The sequence below is a fragment of the Oncorhynchus mykiss genome, chromosome 12 (assembly GCF_013265735.2).
Source record: "Oncorhynchus mykiss isolate Arlee chromosome 12, USDA_OmykA_1.1, whole genome shotgun sequence".
In the NCBI taxonomy this organism is placed as follows: Eukaryota; Metazoa; Chordata; class Actinopteri; order Salmoniformes; family Salmonidae; genus Oncorhynchus; species Oncorhynchus mykiss.
Genome location: NC_048576.1, coordinates 85,659,541 through 85,684,695, shown reverse-complemented (window position 1 = coordinate 85,684,695; position 25,155 = coordinate 85,659,541). Strand labels below are relative to the sequence as shown.

Below are 25,155 nucleotides of genomic sequence, written 5' to 3'. Positions count from 1 at the left end.
AAACAATTCCTGAAGTGAGCATCACTCAATAAAGTTATATTAAAATGCCAGTATGCGCTTTTAGGTTTTACATCGTTAATGAACACCACCTCTGTTATTAAACAATGATCAGAAAATCCCACTGGAGTTATCACACTTGATTTACAGACCTGAGATTGATGCTCAAAAACATAAAACCTATCTAACCTGGCCATAGAGATGATGTTCTCTCTCACATGCGCCCAGGTGTACTGCCTTGTTCCTCCATGTTGACTCCTCCAAATATCACACAGTTCATTTGTTACAATAAGGCGTTTTAAAAACGTCCTTGAGGCTATATGAGGTTCTTGGTGATTTCTATCTAAATCACTAACTGTGCAGTTAAAATCCCCAGCAATAAACAAATAATCTTCTTTGTTACATTTCTCAATGGTATTTGATAATGTCTCTAAAAAACATACCCTCTCAACTGTCACCACTGGGGCATATACATTTATCAGACACATATTGATGTTTTCATACCTTGCTCTAACTTTTAATAACCTCCCCTCAACTACCTCTTCAACCTCATATGACAAAGGCAAAAACCCTTTTGAGAACAAGATAACCACACCCCCACTTTTTGAGTTTTTATGACTACACACCACTGTCCCCCCCCACTCCTGTTGCCACATAACTTCATTTTCCAAATTACTATGCGTTTCTTGTAGAAAAATTATGTCACTTCCCTTTCCCCTCATTAACTCATACACCATGGCTCTTTTTTTAACATCTCTTGCCCCATTTACGTTTAAAGAAGAGATCTTAAAACTGCTCATGGATAAGAAAAAAATACAGAGGAAGATACAGCCACCACATCTCTTTACAGAGTTAAAACTGCAACTGAACTCTTTCATTTTCTTTAGAATTTGCATCACTTATTACTCTCGTGACCACTTTCTTGAGTCTAGCAATTTCAGGGCTTTTCAAACCTCCCCCTGTAATTTTTGACATCAGAAACTTTGCTGATTCAATAAACAATTCACGTTCAGGGAAAAAATCAGTTACATTGTAATCCTGCATATATTTCTTCCCTTTTGTCAACTTCAGAAATTGACGTATCTTCTCAATCCCATACCTCCCTTCCACCCCATCTATCTCACTATATTGTTGTGACGCGTCAGATGACTCACTCTCGCTATCCTCCCCAGAAGAAAACCCCATCTCTACAACCTGTTCATCTTCACCTGATTTATCCATCTCTACCTTTCTCTTAGAATTAGACCCTTCACCACCCCTTAAATTCTTCCTTTTACTCCTCGGTATTTTGAAAACATCCGCTTCCTTTTCCGTTATTTCAATCTCCTCTTGACCTCCAATTTCATTTTCCAGCACCACCTCAGCGACAGCAGTCGCAATCTCACCTAGTGTTTCCCCTCCCTCTTTGTTCTGATCTACCACAATTGCCCCCGTATCCACAATGCCTTCCTCTCCTACTTTTCCAACCACATCTGCCCACCTTCTCTCTTCCCCTACACCTGTAGTATTTTCATCCCTTCGCTGTGGTACGTTAGTTGCACCCGCACTAAAGCTACTACCAGGCTCAGCGCGTTCATTCTCGGGACAATTACGCACCAAATGCCCCTCTCTTCCACATCCAAAACATTTCATTGATTCAGTAGATGCATAGAAGACATAATCAAATCCATCAATCTTAAAACTAAACGCTAAATTCAGTTCATCTCCTTCCTTTTTTAAAATCATATGCACTTGTCTCCTATGAGACACGACATGTTTCAACAACGGAGATTTGCATCCAAAAAGAACCTTCTTTATTGTAGATACGATTTGACCATGACGAGATAACTCTCGCTCTAACACTTCATCTCTAACAAATGGTGGCACGTTAGAAAGCATAACTTTCTTCGCCGGATTCATAAGCGGAAATACCGGCGTCTGTGTCTCCCGCAACACCACACCCCTCTCAACTATCTTATTCACCTTTTCAATTGAATCTAAGAATATCACTACAGCGCTATTCATCCTTGAGGCTGATTTGATGCTATCATACCCAATGATAGCACCCACAGCCAAGCTACATTCTTCCACTGAACACCCAGCCGCAGCAGGAATTTTTACTCCATGCCTCCGACTAAGTTTTTCAAACTCTACATTTCCGCGAGTGGCCATTGCAACCAGCCCCACCCGCTGGTTGTGCCCTCGCGAAAAAACAACCTCAAAGATCCCACCACCCCTATACGTGCTTAGTGATAGTTAAACAATATACCCTTAAAACAACTAAACTAATCAATATATATATATGTACATACCAAAACCCAATAGAGTGAAAATAAATTTCATTCGCGCTCACAAACACTCTGCTTGACGACTCACTCCCAGCATGCACTCCGACGAGAGAGAGAGAGAGAGGGAAGGAAGGAAGGAAGGAAGGAAGGAAGGAAGGAAGGACAGAGAGCGAGTCAGAGGGAGAGGTAGAGAGCGAGTCAGAGGGAGAGGTAGAGAGCGAGTCAGAGGGAGAGAGAGAGCGAGTCAGAGGGAGAGAGAGAGAAGAGAGAGAGAAGGACAGAAAGAGGGTGTAGTGGCTTCCTTTCCTCTTTTATTCCTTTCCTCGTTTATTATTCTTATATCTAACAAAGAAGTGATTCTCCAATCAACTTAAAACATAGATTACTTGATATGGAAAATACATATTATGACCTGTTTGTATGTCTGTCTGTATGTCTGTATGGTCAAAAAACTATACCGCATCTAGCAAGGACTCCCTCCCCCGAAGGCCCAACTTCCTGCCTTTATCCTAACATTACCACAATACAATGAATGGGCAAGAGGGGGGTGCAAAAACTGAGTTACACTAACAAATGAATATATCTCAATCAGGTAAATATAAATCATAAAGGTATGTACCTAATATTTCATCATGCACATTAATATTTAATATATTTACACAAATATACATGAAGCTCCGTAAGTTCAGACTTTTATACAAATATGTCCAAATCGGCTCTAACAGAGGGAGAGAGAGAGAGAAAGCGAGAGAGAGAGCGAGAGAAAGCGAGAGAGACAAGGGCACTAGAACAGAGAGAGAGAAAGAGGTAGAGAGAGAGAGAGAGAGAGAGAGAGAGAGAGAGAGAGAGAGAGTAGGACGGACAGAGAGAGAGTCAGAGGGAGAGAGAGAGAGAAGGAAGGACAGAGAGAGAGTCAGAGGTAGAGGTAGAGAGAGGTAGAGAGAGAAGGGCAGAGAGAAAAGTAGAAAGAGGTAGAGAGAGAGAGGACAGAGAGAGAGAGAGTCGGAGGGAGAGGTAAAGAGAAGGACACAGAGAGAGAGAGTCAGAAGGGGTGGTAGAGAGCGATGGACAGAGAGAGAGAGTCAGAGGGAAGGGTAGAGAGAGAGTTAGAGAGAGAAGGACAGAGAGAGAGGTAGAGAGAGAGGTAGAGAGAGGTAGAGAGAGAGAGGACATAGAGAGAGAGTCAGAGGGAGTGGTAGAGAGAGAGGTAGAGAGAGAAAGAGGACAGAGAGAGAGAGTCAGAGGGAGAGGTAGAGAGAGAAGGACAGAGAGAGAGAGGTAAAGAGAGGTAGAGAGAGAGAGGACAGAAAGAAAGTTGGAGGGAGAGGTCGAGAGAGAAGGACAGAGAGAGAGAGAGAGAGAGTCAGAGGGAGAGGTAGAGAGAGGACAGAGAGAGAGAGAGTCAGAGGGAGAGGTAGAGAGAAGGACAGAGCGAGAGAGAGAGAAATAGAGGGATAGAAAGTGGTCTCTGTAAGTGATGCCTGCAGGATGTTGTGGTTTACTAAGAGTCAGACATCTGTTAGCTACTCATTCTCAGCATGTTAAAACTGTTTGTGCCCTACAACCTAAACCACTTTCACAGAATGGACATGGTGCTTTATCTTTCCGTGTGTGTGTGTGTGTGTGTGTGTGTGTGTGTGTTTGTGTGTGTGTGTGGACCATGCAAAGAGCCTGGGGTGGAATACATTAATGCAGTGGCAGCAAGGCCTGCCAAGTCTAACACCAGACACAGCCAATCTACTGTACAATGCAACTCATTCAGAGGCCCATGTTCATGTGCTGCTGATCACAGCCCTGGACACACTGCATTCTGATGGGAATACAGCTGGCTGTATGGATATCAGACAATCAGCTTTAGTTCAGTGAGCTATACCAGTGGTAATACATTGTTGTGTTGTGACCAATCTACAGCCTTTAGCCCGAGACGTTTTAAACTGCACGGCGATCTAATACAAAGTCACCACAACCCAGAATTTAGGAAGTATTATGTGCGTCCCAAATGGCAACCTATTTCCTATACAGTGAACTAAATCGGTAATAGGGTGCCATTTGGGAGACATTGTCACTACAACAGGGATGTTGTAGTGTGATGTGCACCATCACATCTAGTTTTTAATCTGTAGTCTTCATCATAGTGTTGCATGCTGTCCATTCTGATAGCTAGGTTGTCAACAAGCTCTCACTATCAGGATAAGGTAAGACCCAGAAGCAGACCGTGTCCAAGTAACAAGTATGTTTATTACAAAAGCAGAAGCAAAGGTACAGGACGGCAGGCAGGCTCAGGGTCAGGGTCAGGGTCAGGGTCAGACTCAGGCTCAGGGTCAGGGTCAGGGTCAGACTCAGGGTCAGGCTCAGGGTCAGGCTCAGGGTCAGGGTCAGGGTCAGACTCAGGCTCAGGGTCAGGGTCAGACTCAGGGTCAGGCTCAGGGTCAGGCTCAGGGTCAGGCTCAGGGGCAGGCTCAGGCTCAGGCTCAGGGTCAGGCTCAGGGTCAGGGGCAGGCTCAGGCTCAGGGTCAGGGTCAGGGTCAGACTCAGGGTCAGGCTCAGGGTCAGGCTCAGGGTCAGGCTCAGGGGCAGGCTCAGGCTCAGGGTCAGGGTCAGGGTCAGACTCAGGGTCAGGCTCAGGGTCAGGCTCAGGGTCAGGCTCAGGGGCAGGCTCAGGCTCAGGCTCAGGGTCAGGCTCAGGGTCAGGGGCAGGCTCAGGGTCAGGGGCAGGCTCAGGGTCAGGCTCAGGGTCAGGACAGGCAAGGCTGGCTCAGGGTCAGGACAGGCAAGGCAAGCTCAGGATCAGGACAGGCAAGGCAGGCTCAGGGTCAGGACAGGCAAGGCAGGCTCAGGGTCAGGACAGGCAAGGCAGGCTCAGGGTCAGGACGGCAGGCAGGCTCAGGGTCAGGACAGGCAAGGCAGGCTAAGGGTCAGGACGGCAGGCAGGCTCAGGGTCAGGACAGGCAAGGGTCAAAAACCAGGAGGGCGAGAAAAAGAGAGTACACAGTACAGAACACTTTGCAGCTATAAGCTAAAGGATATTATAGAGCTAAAGCTGCCTGTGCTTCCTGTGTCCTCTGACCTCCATCTTAGTGGGCTTAAAATGGAGGGGTGTCATGCAGAGAGGTGCCACAACAGGGTGACAGGTGGAGAGGTACCACAACAGGGTGACAGGTGGAGAGGTACCACAACAGGGTGACAGGTGGGAGAGGAAGGTGGAGAGGTGATGAGAGGAGAATAGAGAGGGATAAAGAGGAAAGGGTGAAACAGGGAAAGGGAACTAGATATTGATTGTGATAATGCCAGGGAGTGAGATAGGGTGGAGCGATGGAGAGCAGCTAGTTCTCACAGTCTCACGGCAGAATTAGATGTTTGTCCATGTATCTGAAACGTAGAATTTTGAAGTTGTTGCAAGCATAACATTTCAAAGTGTTTAAGGTTAAGTGTAGGCATTTTTCAGAATTCTTAAGGTTAGGGTTAAGTTTAGGCTTTAACTCTGAAATCGTAAGGTTAGGCATTAACTCAAAATGGTTAAGGTAAGGGTTAAGGTTTGGGATAGGCTTTAACTCTGAAATCGTAAGGTTAGGCATTAACTCAAAATGGTTAAGGTAAGGGTTAAGGTTTGGGATAGGCTTTAACTCTGAAATCGTAAGGTTAGGCATTAACTCAAAATGGTTAAGGTAAGGGTTAAGGTTTGGGATAGGCTTAAAACAAAAATCTAAAAATACTTTCTATTGTTGGATTGAAACTTGCAATCGGAGTTTCCACGTCATCTCCCGACGTCTTCAGACAGGGATGGATGTTGAATACTGACTTGTATCACGGGGGACCTGGCTGTGGAGAGAGAGAGGGTGGAATGACTTCTCCTCCAAGCTCCAAGAATAGTGTCTGAGGAGAACATGTTCTGCTTGACAATCCCCATTATGTCAATTTCATCTTTGAGCGATGGCATAATCGTTTTCAACACACACACACACACACACACACACACACACACACACAATGCTCGTATTCTCACACTCACACAGTGACAAACAATGTAAAATCCATCAGTACTGTCCTCTCTAGCAAGTAGAAGTGCTGGGACATACACACGTGGCCTCACAACGCTCCGAGTCTCACTAGAGAAGAGAGGATGTGACAAAAGGTCAAGAGATGACTGTATGTTGACCATCTCCATAGTGATGGAAGAGGTGAAATATTACACTGTGACACTGGGGTGATCTAGCTACAACCACAGTGCAGGATTTTCTCTTTAGGTTGACTGACAATGACACACACACACACACACACACACACACACACACACACACACACACACACACACACACACACACACACACACACACACACACACACACACACACACACACACACACACACACACACACACACACACACGTACAGGTATGTCACCGGGCTTAGAATGCTGTGTTTAAGTCTGTGAGAACAGTCACCCATGCATAATCATGAGTCTTGAATAGCTTGAATAAAATACGAGTCAGTGTGTTGAAGTGTGTTTTGTATAGACAAGCACCAGTAAAACTCTCTATGATCTCTCCAGTCAGCCAGTCAGCTAGTTAGTCAGCCAGTCAGCTAGTTAGTCAGCCAGTTAGTCAGCCAGTCAGCTAGTTAGTCAGCTAGTTAGTCAGCCAGTCAGTCAGTCAGTCAGTCATCCAGTCCGCCAGCCAGCCAGTCAATCAGTCAGTCAGTCAGCCAGCCAGCCAGTTAGTCAGCCAGTCAGGCAGTAAGCTGATCTCTCCTCTTCCTCTCAGAACACACTCAGTCTGGAGCTGATTACAAGCAATAAAGTCTCACTATCTGAAGGATGCTACTGTTACAATGCTTCTGATATGCTTCTTTTGTATTCTGTCTGTTGTGTTTCTCATCAGTGGAGTTATGTAACAGCCTTAACAGTGATGAGAGGATGTGGATAATATTTGAGAGGCAGAGTAGAAGAGGCTTACACACACAGATACACACAGACACCTAAGATGGAGTGAGAGGTGATGGAGTGAGAGAGGATAGAGTGAGAGTTGATGGAGAGAGAGAGGATATTGCGAGAGATGGAGAGAAAGAGGACAGAGAGTAAGACATGGAGAGAGGATAGAGTGATAGGTGATGATAGCAATAGAGAACTTAGTGAGAGAGATGGGGAGAGAGAGGACTGAGTGAGTGAGAGATGGAGCGAGAGAGAGGATAGAATGAGAGATGATGAGAGAGGATATTGTGAGAGATGATGATAGAGAAGACAGTGAGTAATGGTGAGAGAGAGGATAGAGTGAGAGACGATGGAGAGAGAGGATAGAGTGAGAGACGATGGAGAGATAGAGGATAGAGTGAGAGATGATGGAGAGAGAGGATAGAGTTAGAGATGATGGAGAGATAGAGGATAGAGTGAGAGATGATGGAGATAGAGGATAGAGTGAGAGATGATGGAGAGATAGAGGATAGATAGAGATGACGGAGAGATAGAGGATAGAGTGAGAGATGATGGAGAGAGAGGATAGAGTGAGAGACGATGGAGAGATAGAGGATAGAGTGAGAGATGATGAGAGAGGATATTGGGAGAGATGATGATAGAGAAGACTGAGTGAGTAATGGTGAGAGAGAGGATAGAGTGAGAGACGATGGAGAGAGAGGATAGAGTGAGAGACGATGGAGAGATAGAGGATAGAGTGAGAGATGATGGAGAGAGAGGATAGAGTTAGAGATGATGGAGAGATAGAGGATAGAGTGAGAGATGATGGAGATAGAGGATAGAGTGAGAGATGATGGAGAGATAGAGGATAGATAGAGATGACGGAGAGATAGAGGATAGAGTGAGAGATGATGGAGAGATAGAGGATAGAGTGAGTGAGGGAGACAGTGTCACATTCTGACCTTTATTTCCTTTGTTTTGTCTTTATTTAGTATGGTCAGGGCGTGAGTTGGGGTGGGCAGTCTATGTTTGTTTTTCTATGTTTGGTTTCTGTTTCGGCCTAGTATGGTTCTCAATCAGAGGCAGGTGTCGTTAGTTCTCTCTGATTTAGAATCATACTTAGTTAGCCTGGGTTTCACTGTTGGTTGGTGGGTGTTTGTTTCCGTGTGAGTGTTTGTTGCCACACAGAACTGTTTCGGTTTGGTTATTTCACGTATTCGTTTATTGTTTTTGTATTTCGTAGTGTTCAGTCCTTTTCTTATTAAAATCGTCATGAACACTTACCACGCTGCATCTTGGTCCGATCCTTACTCCTCTTCAGACGAAGAGGAGGAAATCTGCCGTTACAGACAGGGATATATACAGCAGTAGTAAAGAGGGTTTGGTGAATCAAACCATTCACTCAATCGTCCCTGGTCTCACAATGGACTATATATATATACAGTGCCTTGCGAAAGTATTCGGCCCCCTTGAACTTTGCGACCTTTTGCCACATTTCAGGCTTCAAACATAAAGATATAAAACTGTATTTTTTTGTGAAGAATCAACAACAAGTGGGACACAATCATGAAGTGGAACGACATTTATTGGATATTTCAAACTTTTTTAACAAATCAAAACTGAAAAATTGGGCGTGCAAAATTATTCAGCCCCTTTACTTTCAGTGCAGCAAACTCTCTCCAGAAGTTCAGTGAGGATCTCTGAATGATCCAATGTTGACCTAAATGACTAATGATGATAAATACAATCCACCTGTGTGTAATCAAGTCTTCGTATAAATGCACCTGCACTGTGATAGTCTCAGAGGTCCGTTAAACGCGCAGAGAGCATCATGAAGAACAAGGAACACACCAGGCAGGTCCGAGATACTGTTGTGAAGAAGTTGAAAGCCGGATTTGGATACAAAAAGATTTCCCAAGCTTTAAACATCCCAAGGAGCACTGTGCAAGCGATAATATTGAAATGGAAGGAGTATCAGACCACTGCAAATCTACCAAGACCTGGCCGTCCCTCTAAACTTTCAGCTCATACAAGGAGAAGACTGATCAGAGATGCAGCCAAGAGGTCCATGATCACTCTGGATGAACTGCAGAGATCTACAGCTGAGGTGGGAGACTCTGTCCATAGGACAACAATCAGTTGTATATTGCACAAATCTGGCCTTTATGGAAGAGTGGCAAGAAGAAAGCAATTTCTTAAAGATATCCATAAAAAGTGTCGTTTAAAGTTTGCCACAAGCCACCTGGGAGACACACCAAACATGTGGAAGAAGGTGCTCTGGTCAGATGAAACCAAAATTGAACTTTTTGGCAACAATGCAAAACGTTATGTTTGGCGTAAAAGCAACACAGCTGAACACACCATCCCCACTGTCAAACATGGTGGTGGCAGCATCATGGTTTGGGCCTGCTTTTCTTCAGCAGGGACAGGGAAGATGGTTAAAATTGATGGGAAGATGGATGGAGCCAAATACAGGACCATTCTGGAAGAAAACCTGATGGAGTCTGCAAAAGACCTGAGACTGGGACGGAGATTTGTCTTCCAACAAGACAATGATCCAAAACATAAAGCAAAATCTACAATGGAATGGTTCAAAAATAAACATATCCAGGTGTTAGAATGGCCAAGTCAAAGTCCAGACCTGAATCCAATGGAGAATCTGTGGAAAGAACTGAAAACTGCTGTTCACAAATGCTAACCATCCAACCTCACTGAGCTCGAGCTGTTTTGCAAGGAGGAATGGGAAAAAATGTCAGTCTCTCGATGTGCAAAACTGATAGAGACATACCCCAAGCGACTTACAGCTGTAATCGCAGCAAAAGGTGGCGCTACAAAGTATTAACTTAAGGGGGCTGAATAATTTTGCACGCCCAATTTTTCAGTTTTTGATTTGTTAAAAAAGTTTGAAATATCCAATAAATGTCGTTCCACTTCATGATTGTGTCCCACTTGTTGTTGATTCTTCACAAAAAAATACAGTTTTATATCTTTGTTGGAAGCCTGAAATGTGGCAAAAGGTCGCAAAGTTCAAGGGGGCCGAATACTTTCGCAAGGCACTGTATATGAACAGTCATATCTAGCTCCTCATTTCCATATTATCGTAAACAGTAGCTGCATATTGCCACAGATCAACATTTCCATATTATCATAAACAGTAGCTGCATATTGCCACAGATCAACATTTCCATATAATTGAACAGTAGCTGGATATTGCCACAGATCAACATTTCCATATTATCATAAACAGTAGCTGGATATTGCCACAGATCAACATTTCCATGTAATTAAACAGTAGCTGCATATTGCCACAGATCAACATTTCCATAGCTGTATACTGTATCTCCATATAGCTCCGTATAGCTCCATAATTCATTAATCCAGAGTGATGATTGCTACTGTAAATCTGCTACTTTACTGGGGAGAGGAGAGAGGCTAGACCATTGATTTACACAAGGACACAACTGATAATAGTGAAAAAAGACACACACACACACACACACACACACACACACACACACACACACACACACACACACACACACACACACACACACCTGTTTGGAACCCAGGGATCCAAATAAATACTACTAAATACTACACAACACCCACGCACAGTCTGAATTGAACCCATCTAGCCTAGAGGCAAGCCATCCCTGGGAGCCCGTGTGGTTGTTCCTTGCCTCGCACGTCCAAAGCCATCTCATTTCAGTTCCGATGGAGGAACAGCTAAAAATGTCAAGCTGCCAATTGAAATGTCACCGTAACAGAGGAGGACTTGTGAAGGGAAACATAGCCCTGCCGTCACCCCCGACGCGCTCTGACATTAAAGCACAGGCAAACATTTTACACAGACATTTAATGAGAATAGCAAAGTTCTGGAAAGAGACGATGGGTGGAGTTCCTCTGGGATATTGGGGGCGTGACGGAATCGCAGAAATAACAAATACACACATGCAAGAGAGTACACACAGAGAAGTGTACATAAGCACATGTGTGTACTGAAACACACAAACACAAACTTCCTTTCTAACTTTTCAAACCCGCCAGACCTCCCTTGTTGATGTCTTAATGGCTCAGTGCTCTACTAATTGAATTAGAAATAACTGTGGGAGGAGGAGAGGAAAGATGAAGAGAGAGGGGAACAGAGGAAATAGAAAGAGTGAGAGAAAATAAGGGAGTTGCGGAAGAGCAGAGGTGAAGGTAGGAGAGCACAACACGTCAGGAAGAAGGAAGACCAGAGGGGAAGGTAGGAGAACACAACACGTCAGGAAGAAGGAGGACCAGAGGTGAAGGTAGGAGAACACAACACGTCAGGAAGAAGGAGGACCAGAGGGGAAGGTAGGAGAACACAACACGTCAGGAAGAAGGAGGACCAGAGGTGAAGGTAGGAGAACACAACACGTCAGGAAAAAGGAGGACCAGAGGGGAAGGTAGGAGAACACAACACGTCAGGAAAAAGGAGGACCAGAGGGGAAGGTAGGAGAACACAACACGTCAGGAAGAAGGAGGACCAGAGGGGAAGGTAGGAGAACACAACACGTCAGGAAAAAGGAGGACCAGAGGGGAAGGTAGGAGAACACAACACGTCAGGAAGAAGGAGGACCAGAGGGGAAGGTAGGAGAACACAACACGTCAGGAAGAAGGAGGACCAGAGGGGAAGGTAGGAGAACACAACACGTCAGGAAGAAGGAGGACCAGAGGGGAAGGTAGGAGAACACAACACGTCAGGAAGAAGGAGGACCAGAGGGGAAGGTAGGAGAACACAACACGTCAGGAAGAAGGAGGACCAGAGGTGAAGGTAGGAGAACACAACACGTCAGGAAGAAGGAGGACCAGAGGGGAAGGTAGGAGAACACAACACGTCAGGAAGAAGGAGGACCAGAGGGGAAGGTAGGAGAACACAACACGTCAGGAAAAAGGAGGACCAGAGGGGAAGGCGGGATGAGGGATGAAGATTGAGGAGCTATGTAAAAAAGGAGAACAACGAGAGAGGGTGTATGTGGAGAGGAAAGGTGTGTGTGCCACAGGAGGTTGGTGAGGGGAGGACGACTCATAATAATGGAACACAACCCGTGTTTGATGTGTTTGATACCATCCCATTTATTCCGTTCCAGCCATTACTATGAGCCCGTCTTCTCCAATTAGGTGCCACCAGCCACCTGTAGTGTGGAAAGAGAGGTGTGTGTGTGTGACTGCGAGGTGTGTGTTCCTCTGTGTGTGGCTGCAGCTGCTCCCGTACACATCAATCAGGCTGTGTGTTTGTCAGAGTAATTAGCCGCCACAGGCCTCCTCTATCTAATTGTTCTCTCTTTTTTAACACTCCTTTTTTTGGCTCCATCCCTTCATCTCTTAGCCTTTTATGTATCCTGGGTTTCCAATGGATGACGCAGGCTAGGGGCGAGGGGCTAGGGGCGAGGGGCGAGGGGCGAGGGTCTAGGGGCGAGGGGCTAGGGACTAGGGGCGAGGGGCTAGTGGCGAGGGGCTAGGGGCGAGGGACTAGGGGCGAGGGGCTAGGGGCGAGGGGCTAGGGGCTAGGGGCGAGGGACTAGGGGCTAGGGGCTAGGGGCGAGGGGCTAGGGGCTAGGGGCGAGGGGCTAGGGGCGAGGGGCTAGGGAGTGTGTGTGTGTCAGTATTATTTCCAGTATGCTTCCTCTGTGCTGTAACCCCTGTTACTCTCTTCTTGGGAAGTGGCAATCCACAGCAGTAGGATTTTAAAAAACAAAGTTTTATATATATATATATTTTTAACCTTCATTTAACTAGGCAAGTCAGTTAAGAACAAATTCTTATTTTCAATGACAGCCTAGGAACAATGGGTTCAGGGGCAGAACGACAGATTTGTACCTTGTCAGCTCAGGGACTTGAACATGGAACCTTTCGGTTACTAGTCCAACGCTCTAACCACTAGGCTACCCTAGTGGTTTGGGACAGAACAGCACGATTGGGAGAGAACTGACACCGGGTGTGTGGGTATATACCGGGTGTGTGGGTATATACCGGGTGTGTATGTATATGGTTGTGTGTGTATATGGGTGTGTGGGTATATGGGTGTATATGTAAATGGTTGTGTGGGTATATGGGTGTATATGTAAATGGTTGTGTGGGTATATGGGTGTATATGTATATGGGTGTGTGGGGTATACGGCTGTGTGGGTATATGGGTTTGTGAGTAAATGTGTGTGTGTGTGTGCCTGTGTGAGTTTGTGTGAGATGCTGGCACGCCTGTGTGTGTGTGTGTGTGTGTGTGTGTCTGTGTGTGTGCATGCGCGCAGTGTGAGCTGTAATCCTGGTCTGTACTCGGCGATAGCTCAGCTCAACTCTATTCTCCATAGCACAGCAAACAGCAGGATCAGCAGGAAAGGACAGCACACACTCTGAACACAAAGCCAAGCAGAGGCAAGCAGAGGGGACACAGACAAAATGGGATTTCTATATAACTATAACACTTTAAATCTGATGGTATCAATCAAACCTAAATATTTATCGATCGATTGGTCTGTCTGTCTGTCAATCAGTACATCCCTCCCTACTCCAGTAGAAAATAAAGCATGTGAGTGCAAATAGACAAATCTGAGATGTAGTCTAGCCCTGTGGAATATTGGGCCACAGCTGTAGTGGGCCAGAAAGGATTATGGGGAAAAGGGAAGGGGTCCCTGGGGAAAAGGAGAGTGAGGTTCATGAGAGAGATGTGTCAAGGGAGAAGGGCCAGAGTGTGTGACTGGAACAGCATAGTATAACATCAACATTTCTCCAATACTGCAGACCATTGAAAGAGTATGTGTGTGTGTGCCTGTGCATAACGCAGTAATAATGATAATGTGAACCAGTGATATTGGACTTCCTGGTGATTAGGATCAAAGTAGCCTGCTGATCAGAATCACTAATCACACGCAGACACAAGACACACACACACACACACACACACACACACACTAACAGAATGAGACCCTCCCATTCTTGGTGTCACTCAGCTATAAGGTTTCACATAATTCAATGCATCTCTCATCTTTCTTTCACGGACACATCAACTTGAAACAGGCAGCAGACAAAATCAATGCCAACGTATCCTGGCCTTCCTAGAAGTACAGTAGAATGTCAACTATCTGTTTGACTGCAGTAAGACTGGAGGTGAAACTTCAGAGTCTGTAAGTTCATTACAGTAGAGCTCACTGATAGGATCATCTGACCACCTTTGATTTATACCTCCACTTAATACCAGCCCTTAATATAGAGGGAAGTAGAGAGAGTGGGAGAAAGAGAGGGGGAGAAAGAGAGGGAAAAAGAGAGAGAGAGAGAAAGAGGGAGAGTGAGAGGTAGAGAGAGGGGTAGTAATAACATTGAGAAATGGGAAAATTAGGTGGGAAGAAAGAACAATAAATAGGAGAGAGAGATAAATAAACAGCCTATTTATATAATGAATATGAATTGGGAGGCAGAAATGACTAAATGTTAAAGCATTAGGCCTCTCACTAAAGGCTTCAGTCATACAAAAGTTATACTTAAAAATCCAAACTGCTTCTCTAGCAGATTAGAATGTCTCCACCCATGTTCAAGAATGACATGTTTCCCTTTACTCAGATTACAACCTCTTATTTGAAAATTAAATCTCCAAAATATGGTTATTTTTAAAACAAGCCACAGAAATGTGGCTGTAATTTCAGTTTAATCCACAAGAAAAGACAGAACAAATATTACAACAAATATTATGGTAAAACTCAAATATGATAATTGATAAAAACAATATTTTTTTATATATAAAAAAAGGTATAATCTTTGTAAAAAAAATAATATATGGAAACGTCTGCTCTATTCAAAATTACAACCGACTAATTGCAGCATTACCTGAAAAATGCAAGTGGAAGGGGAAGAAAGTAAGGAACTTCTCTGTCAGCTCTGCATTAAAGACCAACATTATACCAGTTTCAATATTAAAGACCAAAAAATTGACAGACCGGTGTGCCATAAAGATTGTAAAATAGTTGGGAAGAGATTCCATGGTACATGGTTTATGAAATGATACACAAAACAACGCTGGATTTCAATTTAAATGAATATACAAATTCTTAGAACCAATAGAATAGAATGTTATATGGGGGATACAACCATCCCAGCTCTGCAGATTTTGCTGTGAAGAGACAGAATCATTAGATCATTTGTTTTGGTACTGTCCATATGTAGTTTGTTTTTGGTCTGGCTGAATGGCTGAAGAATTGGCACATTTCCCAGGAGCTAACTAGGTGATTTCAAACATTTTAGTCAGTCAATCAATAATATAATACTTCTAGCAAAAATGTTTTGTTTAATTTACAATCTGTAGAATCTATCAGAATAAAAAGGTTCAGAACTTTTGTGAAACATCACAGAATAATTGAAAAATATGTCAAATAGAAGTCAAAACTGGATGTTGTTCAGAGATAGATGGGAGGGGTTGAGTGGGGCTGAAGGGTGGAACTGGATGTTGTTCAGAGATAGATGGGAGGGGTTGAGTGGTGCTGAAGGGTGGAACTGGATGTTGTTCAGAGATAGATGGGAGGGGTTGAGTGGGGCTGAAGGGTGGAACTGGATGTTGTTCAGAGAAAGATGGGAGGGGTTGAGTGGGGCTGAAGGGTGGAACTGGATGTTGTTCAGAGATAGATGGGAGGGGTTGAGTGGGGCTGAAGGGTGGAACTGGATGTTGTTCAGAGATAGATGGGAGGGGTTGAGTGGGGCTGAAGGGTGGAACTGGATGTTGTTCAGAGATAGATGGGAGGGGTTGAGTGGGGCTGAAGGGTGGAACTGGATGTTGTTCAGAGATAGATAGGAGGGGTTGAGTGGGGCTGAAGGGTGGAACTGGATGTTGTTCAGAGATAGATGGGAGGGGTTGAGTGGGGCTGAAGGGTGGAACTGGATGTTGTTCAGAGATAGATAGGAGGGGTTGAGTGGGGCTGAAGGGTGGAACTGGATGTTGTTCAGAGATAGATAGGAGGGGTTGAGTGGGGCTGAAGGGTGGAACTAAAAACAATCAAAAGATAACTATTGTAAAATATACTGTGTCCGTAAAATGTATATAGTATATACAGTGGCAAGAAAAAGTATGTGAACCCTTTGGAATTACCTGGATTTTTGCATAAATTGGTCATCAAAATGTGATCTGATCTTCATCTAAGTGTAATGAACACGAGGGAGACAGAGCTGGTTTCAAGCGCAGAGAGCAGCAGCTGTTTAATGAAAGGGACCCTAGGAGGAGGCAGGTAGCTGGGTCCAGGGACAGGCAGAAGGTCATACATAGGAGGAGGCAGGAAGCTGGGTCCAGGGGCAGGCAGAAGGTCATACACAGGAGGAGGCAGGAAGCTGGGTCCCAGGGACAGGCAGAAGGTCATACACAGGAGGAGGCAGGAAGCTGGGTCCCAGGGGCAGGCAGAAGGTCATACACAGGAGGAGGCAGGAAGCTGGGTCCAGGGCAGGCAGATCATACACAGGAGGAGGCAGGAAGCTGGGTCCAGGGGCAGGCAGAAGGTCATACACAGGAGGAGGCAGGAAGCTGGGTCCAGGGGCAGGCAGAAGGTCATACACAGGAGGAGGCAGGAAGCTGGGTCCAGGGGCAGGCAGAAGGTCATACACAGGAGGAGGCAGGAAGCTGGGTCCAGGGGCAGGCAGAAGGTCATACACAGGAGGATGCAGGAAGCTGGGTCCAGGGGCAGGCAGAAGGTCATACACAGGAGGAGGCAGGAAGCTGGGTCCAGGGCAGGCAGATCATACACAGGAGGAGGCAGGAAGCTGGGTCCAGGTGCAGGCAGAAGGTCATACACAGGAGGAGGCAGGAAGCTGGGTCCAGGGCCAGGCAGAAGGTCATACATAGGAGGAGGCAGGAAGCTGGGTCCAGGTGCAGGCAGAAGGTCATACACAGGAGGAGGCAGGAAGCTGGGTCCAGGGGCAGGCAGAAGGTCATACACAGGAGGAGGCAGGAAGCTGGGTCCAGGGGCAGGCAGAAGGTCATACACAGGAGGAGGCAGGAAGCTGGGTCCCAGGGACAGGCAGAAGGTCATACACAGGAGGAGGCAGGAAGCTGGGTCCAGGGCCAGGCAGAAGGTCATACACAGGAGGAGGCAGGAAGCTGGGTCCAGGGGCAGGCAGAAGGTCATACACGGTAGTCCAAAAATGGAAAACAGTACAGGCAGGGAATAAGCAAAAGGTGTCATGAGTGAGGCAGGAAAAACTATCATACACGGGAGGAGAGAAGGACGGGGGAAAACCAGAGCTCTGAAAAGGTGTGTCTCAAAACAAACAATACCTCACAGTGATGGGGTGCCAGGAACTGAACTAAATAGTGTGGGATGATGACATGCAGGTGTGTGAACAGGTGATTAGCATTCCAGTGATTGGGATCTAGAAAGTGAGCTGGAAAGTGGGCTGCATTCCGGGGATCTAAGTGCTTAGAAGTGTGAGTTGGACTCAGACGTTACACTAAGTCACAACAATGGACAAACATAGTGTGCTTAAACTAATAACACACAAATTATTGTATTTTTCTTATCTATATTGAATACATAATCTAAACATTCACAGTGTAGGTTGGAAAAAGTATGTGAACCCCTAGGTTAATGACTTTCTCAAAAGCTAATTGGAGTTAGGAGTCCGCTAACCTAGAGTCAAATCAATGAGACGAGATTGGAGATGTTGGTTAGAGCTGCCTTGCCCTTTAAAAAACACTCACAACATTTTGTTTGCGATTCACAAGAAGCATTGCCTGATGTGAACCATGCCTTGAACAAAAGAGATCTCAGAAGACCTAAGAATAAGAATAGTTGACTTGCATAATGTTGTGCAAGGATACAACAGTATCTCTAAATGACTTGATGTTCATCAGTCCATTGTAAGACAAATTGTCTATAAATGGAGAAAGTTCAGCACTGTTGCTACTCTCCCTAGGAGTGGCCATCCTGCAAAGATGACTGAAAGAGCACAGCGCAGAATGCTCAATGAGGTTAAGAATAATCCTAAAGTGTCAACTAAAGACTTACAGAAATCTCTGGATCATACTAACATCTCTGTTGACGAGTCTACGATGCGTAAAACACTAAACAAGAATGGTGTTCATGGGAAGACACCACAGAAGAAGCCACTGCTGTTCAAAAAAAGCATTGCTGCACATCTGAAGTTTGCAAAAGTGCACCTGGATGTTTACAGCGCTACTGGCAAAATATTCTGTGGACGGATGAAACTACAGTTTAGAAGTTTGGAAGGAAAACGTGTGCGGAGAAAAATGTGTGCGGAGAAAAAAAGGCACAGCACACCAACATTGAAACCTCATCCCAACTGTAAAGTATGGTGGAGGGAGCATCGTGGTTTGGGGCTGCTTTGCTGCCTCAGGGCCTGGACAGCTCACTATCATTGATGGAAATGATAGGTGACCGCTGTAAAGGTTGATGAGGCTGCTGTCAGAACAGGCTGAGCTTATGCATTTATAATGAGCTCTTTACCCAATGGACTAACTCAACCACCCCTAACAAACACACACTATTTTAATAAGGATTTTATAGAGCTAGAAAGAGAGAGAAAGGGAGAAAATAGAGAGAAAGAGAAAGTGAAAGAGAGAGAGAAGGAAAGAGCAGGAGGGAGAGAGAGAAAGAGAGATAGACAGAGAGATAGCCAACACCTGGCATGTCATGTGGCTCAAAGCAGACAGAAGCATCTTGTTATGTAAGGCATCACAACACAACAGCAACACTCCATGTGAGATGAGTCCTGCAGCACAGAACAGACAACAGCACAGAAGAGGCTCCAAACAACTGCCTCAGACTCCCCACTATTATCTCTAATGACTTCAAGGATTTCAAACCTGTTCTCAGAGAGAGGTTTAAAGGTTTGAAATGGGGTCTGTTTTCATGTTGGTGAGGGCAGGGGGACTATGTATGAGTTGCTGTGGTGTGTGTGTGTGTGTGTGTGTGTGTGTGTGTGTGTGTGTGTGTGTGTGTGTGTGTGTGTGTGTGTGTGTGTGTGTGTGTGTGTGTGTGTGTGTGTGTGTGTGTATGAGAGAGTTGTTGTGGTGTGTATGTGTGTGTGTGTGCTTGCTTGTGTGTGTGTGTGCGTACGTGCATGTGTGAGTCTGTCTGAGCACCCATCTACTTGAACTCAACTGATTTCAACAACATCAAACCAGACATTTACCAGCTCGACATCAAACCCTAGTTTTAACACAGCCTGGCTTTGACAGCAGAAACGTGTGAAAGAGAAACAACAGCAGAAGCTAAACTACAGATGTGAGTCTAAAAGGCCCTCTGCATCTCTGCATCCACATCTGCAGAGTATGTACAGTACTATCTATGATTCAGTAGTATTCACCTAGCTCCCACCTACACTCTTCACAGGGAGGAAAGGAAGAAGGAAAGGAAGAAGGGTGATCTAACCCAGACATGACGATGAAGAAGTCTAGTCTGTTCCAGGTGTCGCCAAGGTAACAGCGTCTCCCGAAGATTCCCAGCGCCACCATCTTCACCACCATCTCCAACGCAAAGAAGATGTAGATGAACGCATCGAACGCCTGAGAGAGAGAGAGAGAGAGAGAGAGAGAGAGAGAGAGAGAGAGAGAGAGAGAAAGAGAGGGGGAGAGGTAATTTGTCATATTTATGCGAAATGAGGAAGCACATACTCTTGAAACTTATGAAAACACCTGTAGGTAAAGAAAAAATAACACACACACACGCACACACGTTTTCGTGTTCTGAAAATAAAACAAACCTAGCCCAAACCACTGCTGTGGGTGTAATGTCCCGCCCAGCGACAGTGGCTTGATTGGTTATGATTATTTTCTGTCGCAACTAGCAGATGGGACAACAATGAAAACATCAACCTTCGATCAAAACACTACTTTAATTAACTTGTTAATGATTATCAATTAACAGAGTGACTGGGACATGATTGCATCTGTCACTGACTGTGTGTGTGTGTGTGTGTGTGTGTGTGTGTGTGTGTGTGTGTGTGTGTGTGTGTGTGTGTGTGTGTGTGTGTGTGTGTGTGTGTGTGTGCGCGTGCGTATGTATGTACTGTATGTCTTTGTGTCCTAGTTATGCATTAAAGGTCCAATACAGATGTTTCTATCTCAATGTCAAATAATTTCTGGGTAACAATTGATTATTTTCAATTAAAATGGTCAAAAAGAAACAAAAATAGCTTCTTAGTAAAGGACAATTTCTTAAGAGGGAATTTTGCTCGGACTGTCTGAGAGTGGGGAGGGAAACACTGAAAATAGCTGTTATTGGCAGAGAGGTTTGTCGGACTGTCTGGGAGTGGGGAGGGAAACACTGAAAATAGCTGTTATTGGCAGAGAGGTTTGTTGGACTGTCTGGGAGTGGGGAGGGAAACATTGAAAATAGCTGTTATTGGCAGAGAGGTTTGTTGGTCTAGAAACTAATTTACCGCCTGGTGATGTCACCATGACAGAGCTTGAAGAATTTAGAAATGAATAATGGGCAAATATTTCACAATCCAGGTGTGTAAAGCTCTTAGAGACTTACCCAGAAAGACTCACAGCTGCCAAAGGGGATTCTAATATGTATTGATTCAGGGGGTTGAATACTTATCTAATCAAGATATATTAGTGTTTTATTTTTCATTAAGCTTTAAAAAAAAAGATCTTCCACTTTGACACGACAGAGTATTTTGTGTAGATCATTAACAACAAACAACAATTGAATCCATTTGAATCCCACTTTGTAACACAATAATGTGATGTGAAGAAATCCAAGGGAAGTGTAGACTTTCTCAAGGCCCTGTTTAAAACACAGGAACATATTTAGGACTGCACTGGGACTATACCACTGATATCCACTATCTGCACACTACTGATTAGAGAGGTAGTCAAACGCTGTTACTTGGTGCGGGGGGTCCTATAATCTCCTTTGTTATTGGTGTGTTCTTCATTACACTGCGATGTGAGTGGTCGAGAGGGCTTGGGGAGATGTGTGTGAACATGTGTCGCTCAGCGATGTGTGGGCTAATCATTTTGATGTGTGATGAAGTTAGCTCCCTCACACACATACAAGGACACTGAAACACACACACGCACACACACACACACACACACACACACACACACACACACACACACACACACACACCATTTAAAATTACAAATGCACATCCAGAGATGGGCATGGACACAATCCTTACAGATACTGGCTCATCTAACATTCATAGTGGATACTTTAGAACCTGACAACGTTCTGCTTCATTTCTTATTCATAGTGAGCTACAGCCGGGGGCCTTGGCTCCTGTGTGTTGAAACAAGGAGGTTTGACTGAGCCTTTCCAAGCAGGGCCATGCTATACACAGCAGGAGAGGACACACACACATGCAGCCTTTCAGATTCTCTATGTTACGTGGTGTGTCTGTGTGTGTGTGCGTGTGTGCAGACGGTGTCGTTAATTACGTAACAAACGCTCAGCACATGTAATGCAATGTTCACTATATCAGCCACTACATCAGTCACCAGTGGTGTAAAGTACAAATACTATAAGGTACTACTTAAGTCGTTTTTAGGGGTATCTACTTTACTATTCATATTTTTGACAACATTCACTTTTACTTCACTACAATCCTAAAGAAAATATGTCCTTTTTACTCCATACATTTTCCGTGACACCAAAAAGTACCTGTTACATTTTGAATGCTTAGCAGGACAGGAAAACGGTCCAATTCACACACTTAATAAGAGAACATCCCTGGTCATCCCTACGGCCTCTGATCTGGCGGACTCACTAAACACAAATGTTTTCTTTGTAAATAATGTGTTGGAGTCTGCCCCTGGCTATCTGTAAATAATATCTGAGTGTTGGAGTCTGCCCCTGGCTATCTGTAAATAATGTCTGAGTGTTGGAGTCTGCCCCTGGCTATCTGTAAATAATGTCTGAGTGTTGGAGTGTGCCCCTGGCTATCTGTAAATAATGTCTGAGTGTTGGAGTCTGCCCCTGGCTATCTGTAAATAATGTCTGAGTGTTGGAGTCTGCCCCTGGCTATCTGTAAATAATATCTGAGTGTTGGAGTCTGCCCCTGGCTATCTGTAAATAATGTCTGAGTGTTGGAGTCTGCCCCTGGCTATCTGTAAATAATATCTGAGTGTTGGAGTCTGCCCCTGGCTATCTGTAAATAATGTCTGAGTGTTGGAGTCTGCCCCTGGCTATCTGTAAATAATGTCTGAGTGTTGGAGTGTGGCCCTGGCTATCTGTAAATAATGTCTGAGTGTTGGAGTCTGCCCCTGGCTATCTGTAAATAATGTCTGAGTGTTGGAGTGTACCCCTGGCTATCTGTAAATAATGTCTGAGTGTTGGAGTCTGCCCCTGGCTATCTGTAAATAATATCTGAGTGTTGGAGTCTGCCCCTGGCTATCTGTTAATAATGTCTGAGTGTTGGAGTCTGCCCCTGGCTATCTGTTAATAATGTCTGAGTGTTGGAGTGTGCCCCTGGCTATCTGTAAATTATGTCTGAGTGTTAGAGTCTTCCCCTGGCTATCTGTAAATAATGTCTGAGTGTTGGAGTGTGCCCCTGGCTATCTGTAAATAATGTCTGAGTGTTGGAGTCTGCCCCTGGCTATCTGTAAATAATGTCTGAGTGTTGGAGTCTGCCCCTGGCTATCTGTAAATAATATCTGAGTGTTGGAGTCTGCCCCTGGCTATCTGTAAATAATGTCTGAGTGTTGGAGTCTGCCCCTGGCTATCTGTAAATAATGTCTGAGTGTTGGAGTGTGCCCCTGGCTATCTGTAAATTATGTCTGAGTGTTAGAGTCTTCCCCTGGCTATCTGTAAATAATGTCTGAGTGTTGGAGTGTGCCCCTGGCTATCTGTAAATGATGTCTGAGTGTTAGAGTGGGCCCCTGGCTATCTGTAAATGATGTCTGAGTGTTAGAGTGGGCCCCTGGCTATCTGTAAATAATGTCTGAGTGTTGGAGTGTACCCCTGGCTATCTGTAAATGATGTCTGAGTGTTAGAGTGGGCCCCTGGCTATCTGTAAATGATGTCTGAGTGTTGGAGTCTGCCCCTGGCTATCTGTAAATAATGTCTGAGTGTTAGAGTGTACCCTGGCTATCTGTAAATGATGTCTGAGTGTTAGAGTGGGCCCCTGGCTATCTGTAAATAATGTCTGAGTGTTGGAGTGTACCCCTGGCTATCTGTAAATGATGTCTGAGTGTTAGAGTGGGCCCCTGGCTATCTGTAAATGATGTCTGAGTGTTGGAGTCTGCCCCTGGCTATCTGTAAATAATGTCTGAGTGTTAGAGTGGGCCCCTGGCTATCTGTAAATAATGTCTGAGTGTTAGAGTCTGCCCCTGGCTATCTGTAAATGATGTCTGAGTGTTGGAGTGGGCCCCTGGCTATCTGTAAATAATGTCTGAGTGTTAGAGTCTGCCCCTGGCTATCTGTAAATTAGGTCTGAGTGTTAGAGTCTGCCCCTGGCTATCTGTAAATGATGTCTGAGTGTTAGAGTGGGCCTCTGGTTATCTGTAAATGATGTCTGAGTGTTAGAGTGGGCCCCTGGCTATCTGTAAATGATGTCTGAGTGTTAGAGTGGGCCCCTGGCTATCTGTAAATGATGTCTGAGTGTTGGAGTCTGCCCCTGGCTATCTGTAAATGATGTCTGAGTGTTGGAGTGGGCCCCTGGCTATCTGTAAATGATGTCTGGGTGTTGGAGTCTGCCCCTGGCTATCTGTAAATGATGTCTGAGTGTTGGAGTCTGCCCCAGGCGATCTGTAAATAATGTCTGAGTGTTAGACTTTCCCCTTGGCTATCCGTACATTTCTTTAAAGAAAACTGTGCCGTCTGGTTTGCTTAATATAAGGAATGTGAAAATATTTATATTTTTACATTTACTTTCGATACTTATTAAGTATATTTTAAACCAAATACTTTTAGACCTATTTTACTGGGTGACTTTCACTTTTAGCCATTTTCTATTAAGGTATCTTTACTTTTACTCAAGTCTGATAACTGGTTACTTTTTACACCACTGTCAGTCAATATATCAGTCACACCAGTGTCATAGGGAGTCTAAAGAAAGGCTGGTGTGGAGGTTGGGGAATGGGTTCTCTCTTCTCACCGCCTGTTGTCAATAATCAACTGTAATCAATCCATCAAATGATACAGTGGTGAAACTGAATTTATCTAACACTTTTTACAAAGTAATTAGTCGCAGAAGCATTACCGCTTCGCGGGGGTGACGTTTTGACAGACAGACAGACAGACAGACAGACAGACAGACCTGTAGTATCTGGCAGCGGTCTGAAGTGCAGTCGATGTTCTCACAGGGCTGGTACATCCCCAGGGTGACACAGTTGAGCAGAATCACCATGATACTGATCCTCTCGAACCACGTATGGACAGCAAAGGGTTAAGAAACACAGTGGACAACCAGGGACAGTACACACACATACTGAAAGGCAATAGCATATCATACTCGCAAATAAGCAAACATACAGTAGGCACATTCACACACGAACGTATGCGCGCGCACCCCCACGCACATACAAATAGTGAAAGGCTTTCATCATATGATACACAGACACACTCACAGGTAGAGCTGCACTGGGTGATGCTGAGTGGTGCTTGTAAATGAAAGGGATTAACAGACTGGTGCCGGAGGGAGGGGAGAGGGGATGTAAAACAAAACTGTCTCTGGCTCGAAGCCAGCTGCACTCAGACACTATATCTGTCTGTCTGTCTGTCTGTGTCTGTCTGTCTCTCTCTCTCCCTGTCTGTCTCTCTCGCTGTCTATTTGTCTCCCTGTGTCTCTGTGTCTGTCTCCGTCTCTCTCTGTTTCTCTCTGTCTCCGTCTCTCTCTCTGTTTCTCTCTGTTGTTCTCTCTGTCTCTCCGTCTCTGTCCAGGTTTGTCCCAGTACTCTTACTGGACTTCTTTCCTCCTCTCCTTAACTTCACGACTGCAAAGCCAGGTGATCTCTCACAAAGCCAGGTGATCTCTCACAAAGCCAGGTGATCTCTCACAAAGCCAGGTGATCTCTCA

General features: G+C 44.9%; 1 protein-coding gene across 3 annotated transcripts in view; it reads right to left on the bottom strand.

Moving 5' to 3' along the window:
- LOC110538728 (voltage-dependent T-type calcium channel subunit alpha-1I-like) overlaps window positions 1–24,874 on the bottom strand; it is a 139,118-nt gene extending 114,244 nt beyond the window's left edge. For 2 of the 3 annotated variants that reach the window (XM_036938908.1, XM_036938909.1), the window contains exons 1-2: window positions 24,397–24,874; window positions 19,557–19,690 (exon numbers count right to left, since the gene is read on the bottom strand). In XM_036938908.1, coding sequence (XP_036794803.1) covers window positions 19,557–19,690; window positions 24,397–24,486 — 224 coding nt within the window. In that variant the 5' untranslated portion in view covers window positions 24,487–24,874. The remainder of the gene's footprint in view (window positions 1–19,556; window positions 19,691–24,396) is intronic. The other variant, XM_036938907.1, reaches the window with a different exon arrangement.
- Between the last annotated feature and the right edge of the window lie 281 nt (window positions 24,875–25,155).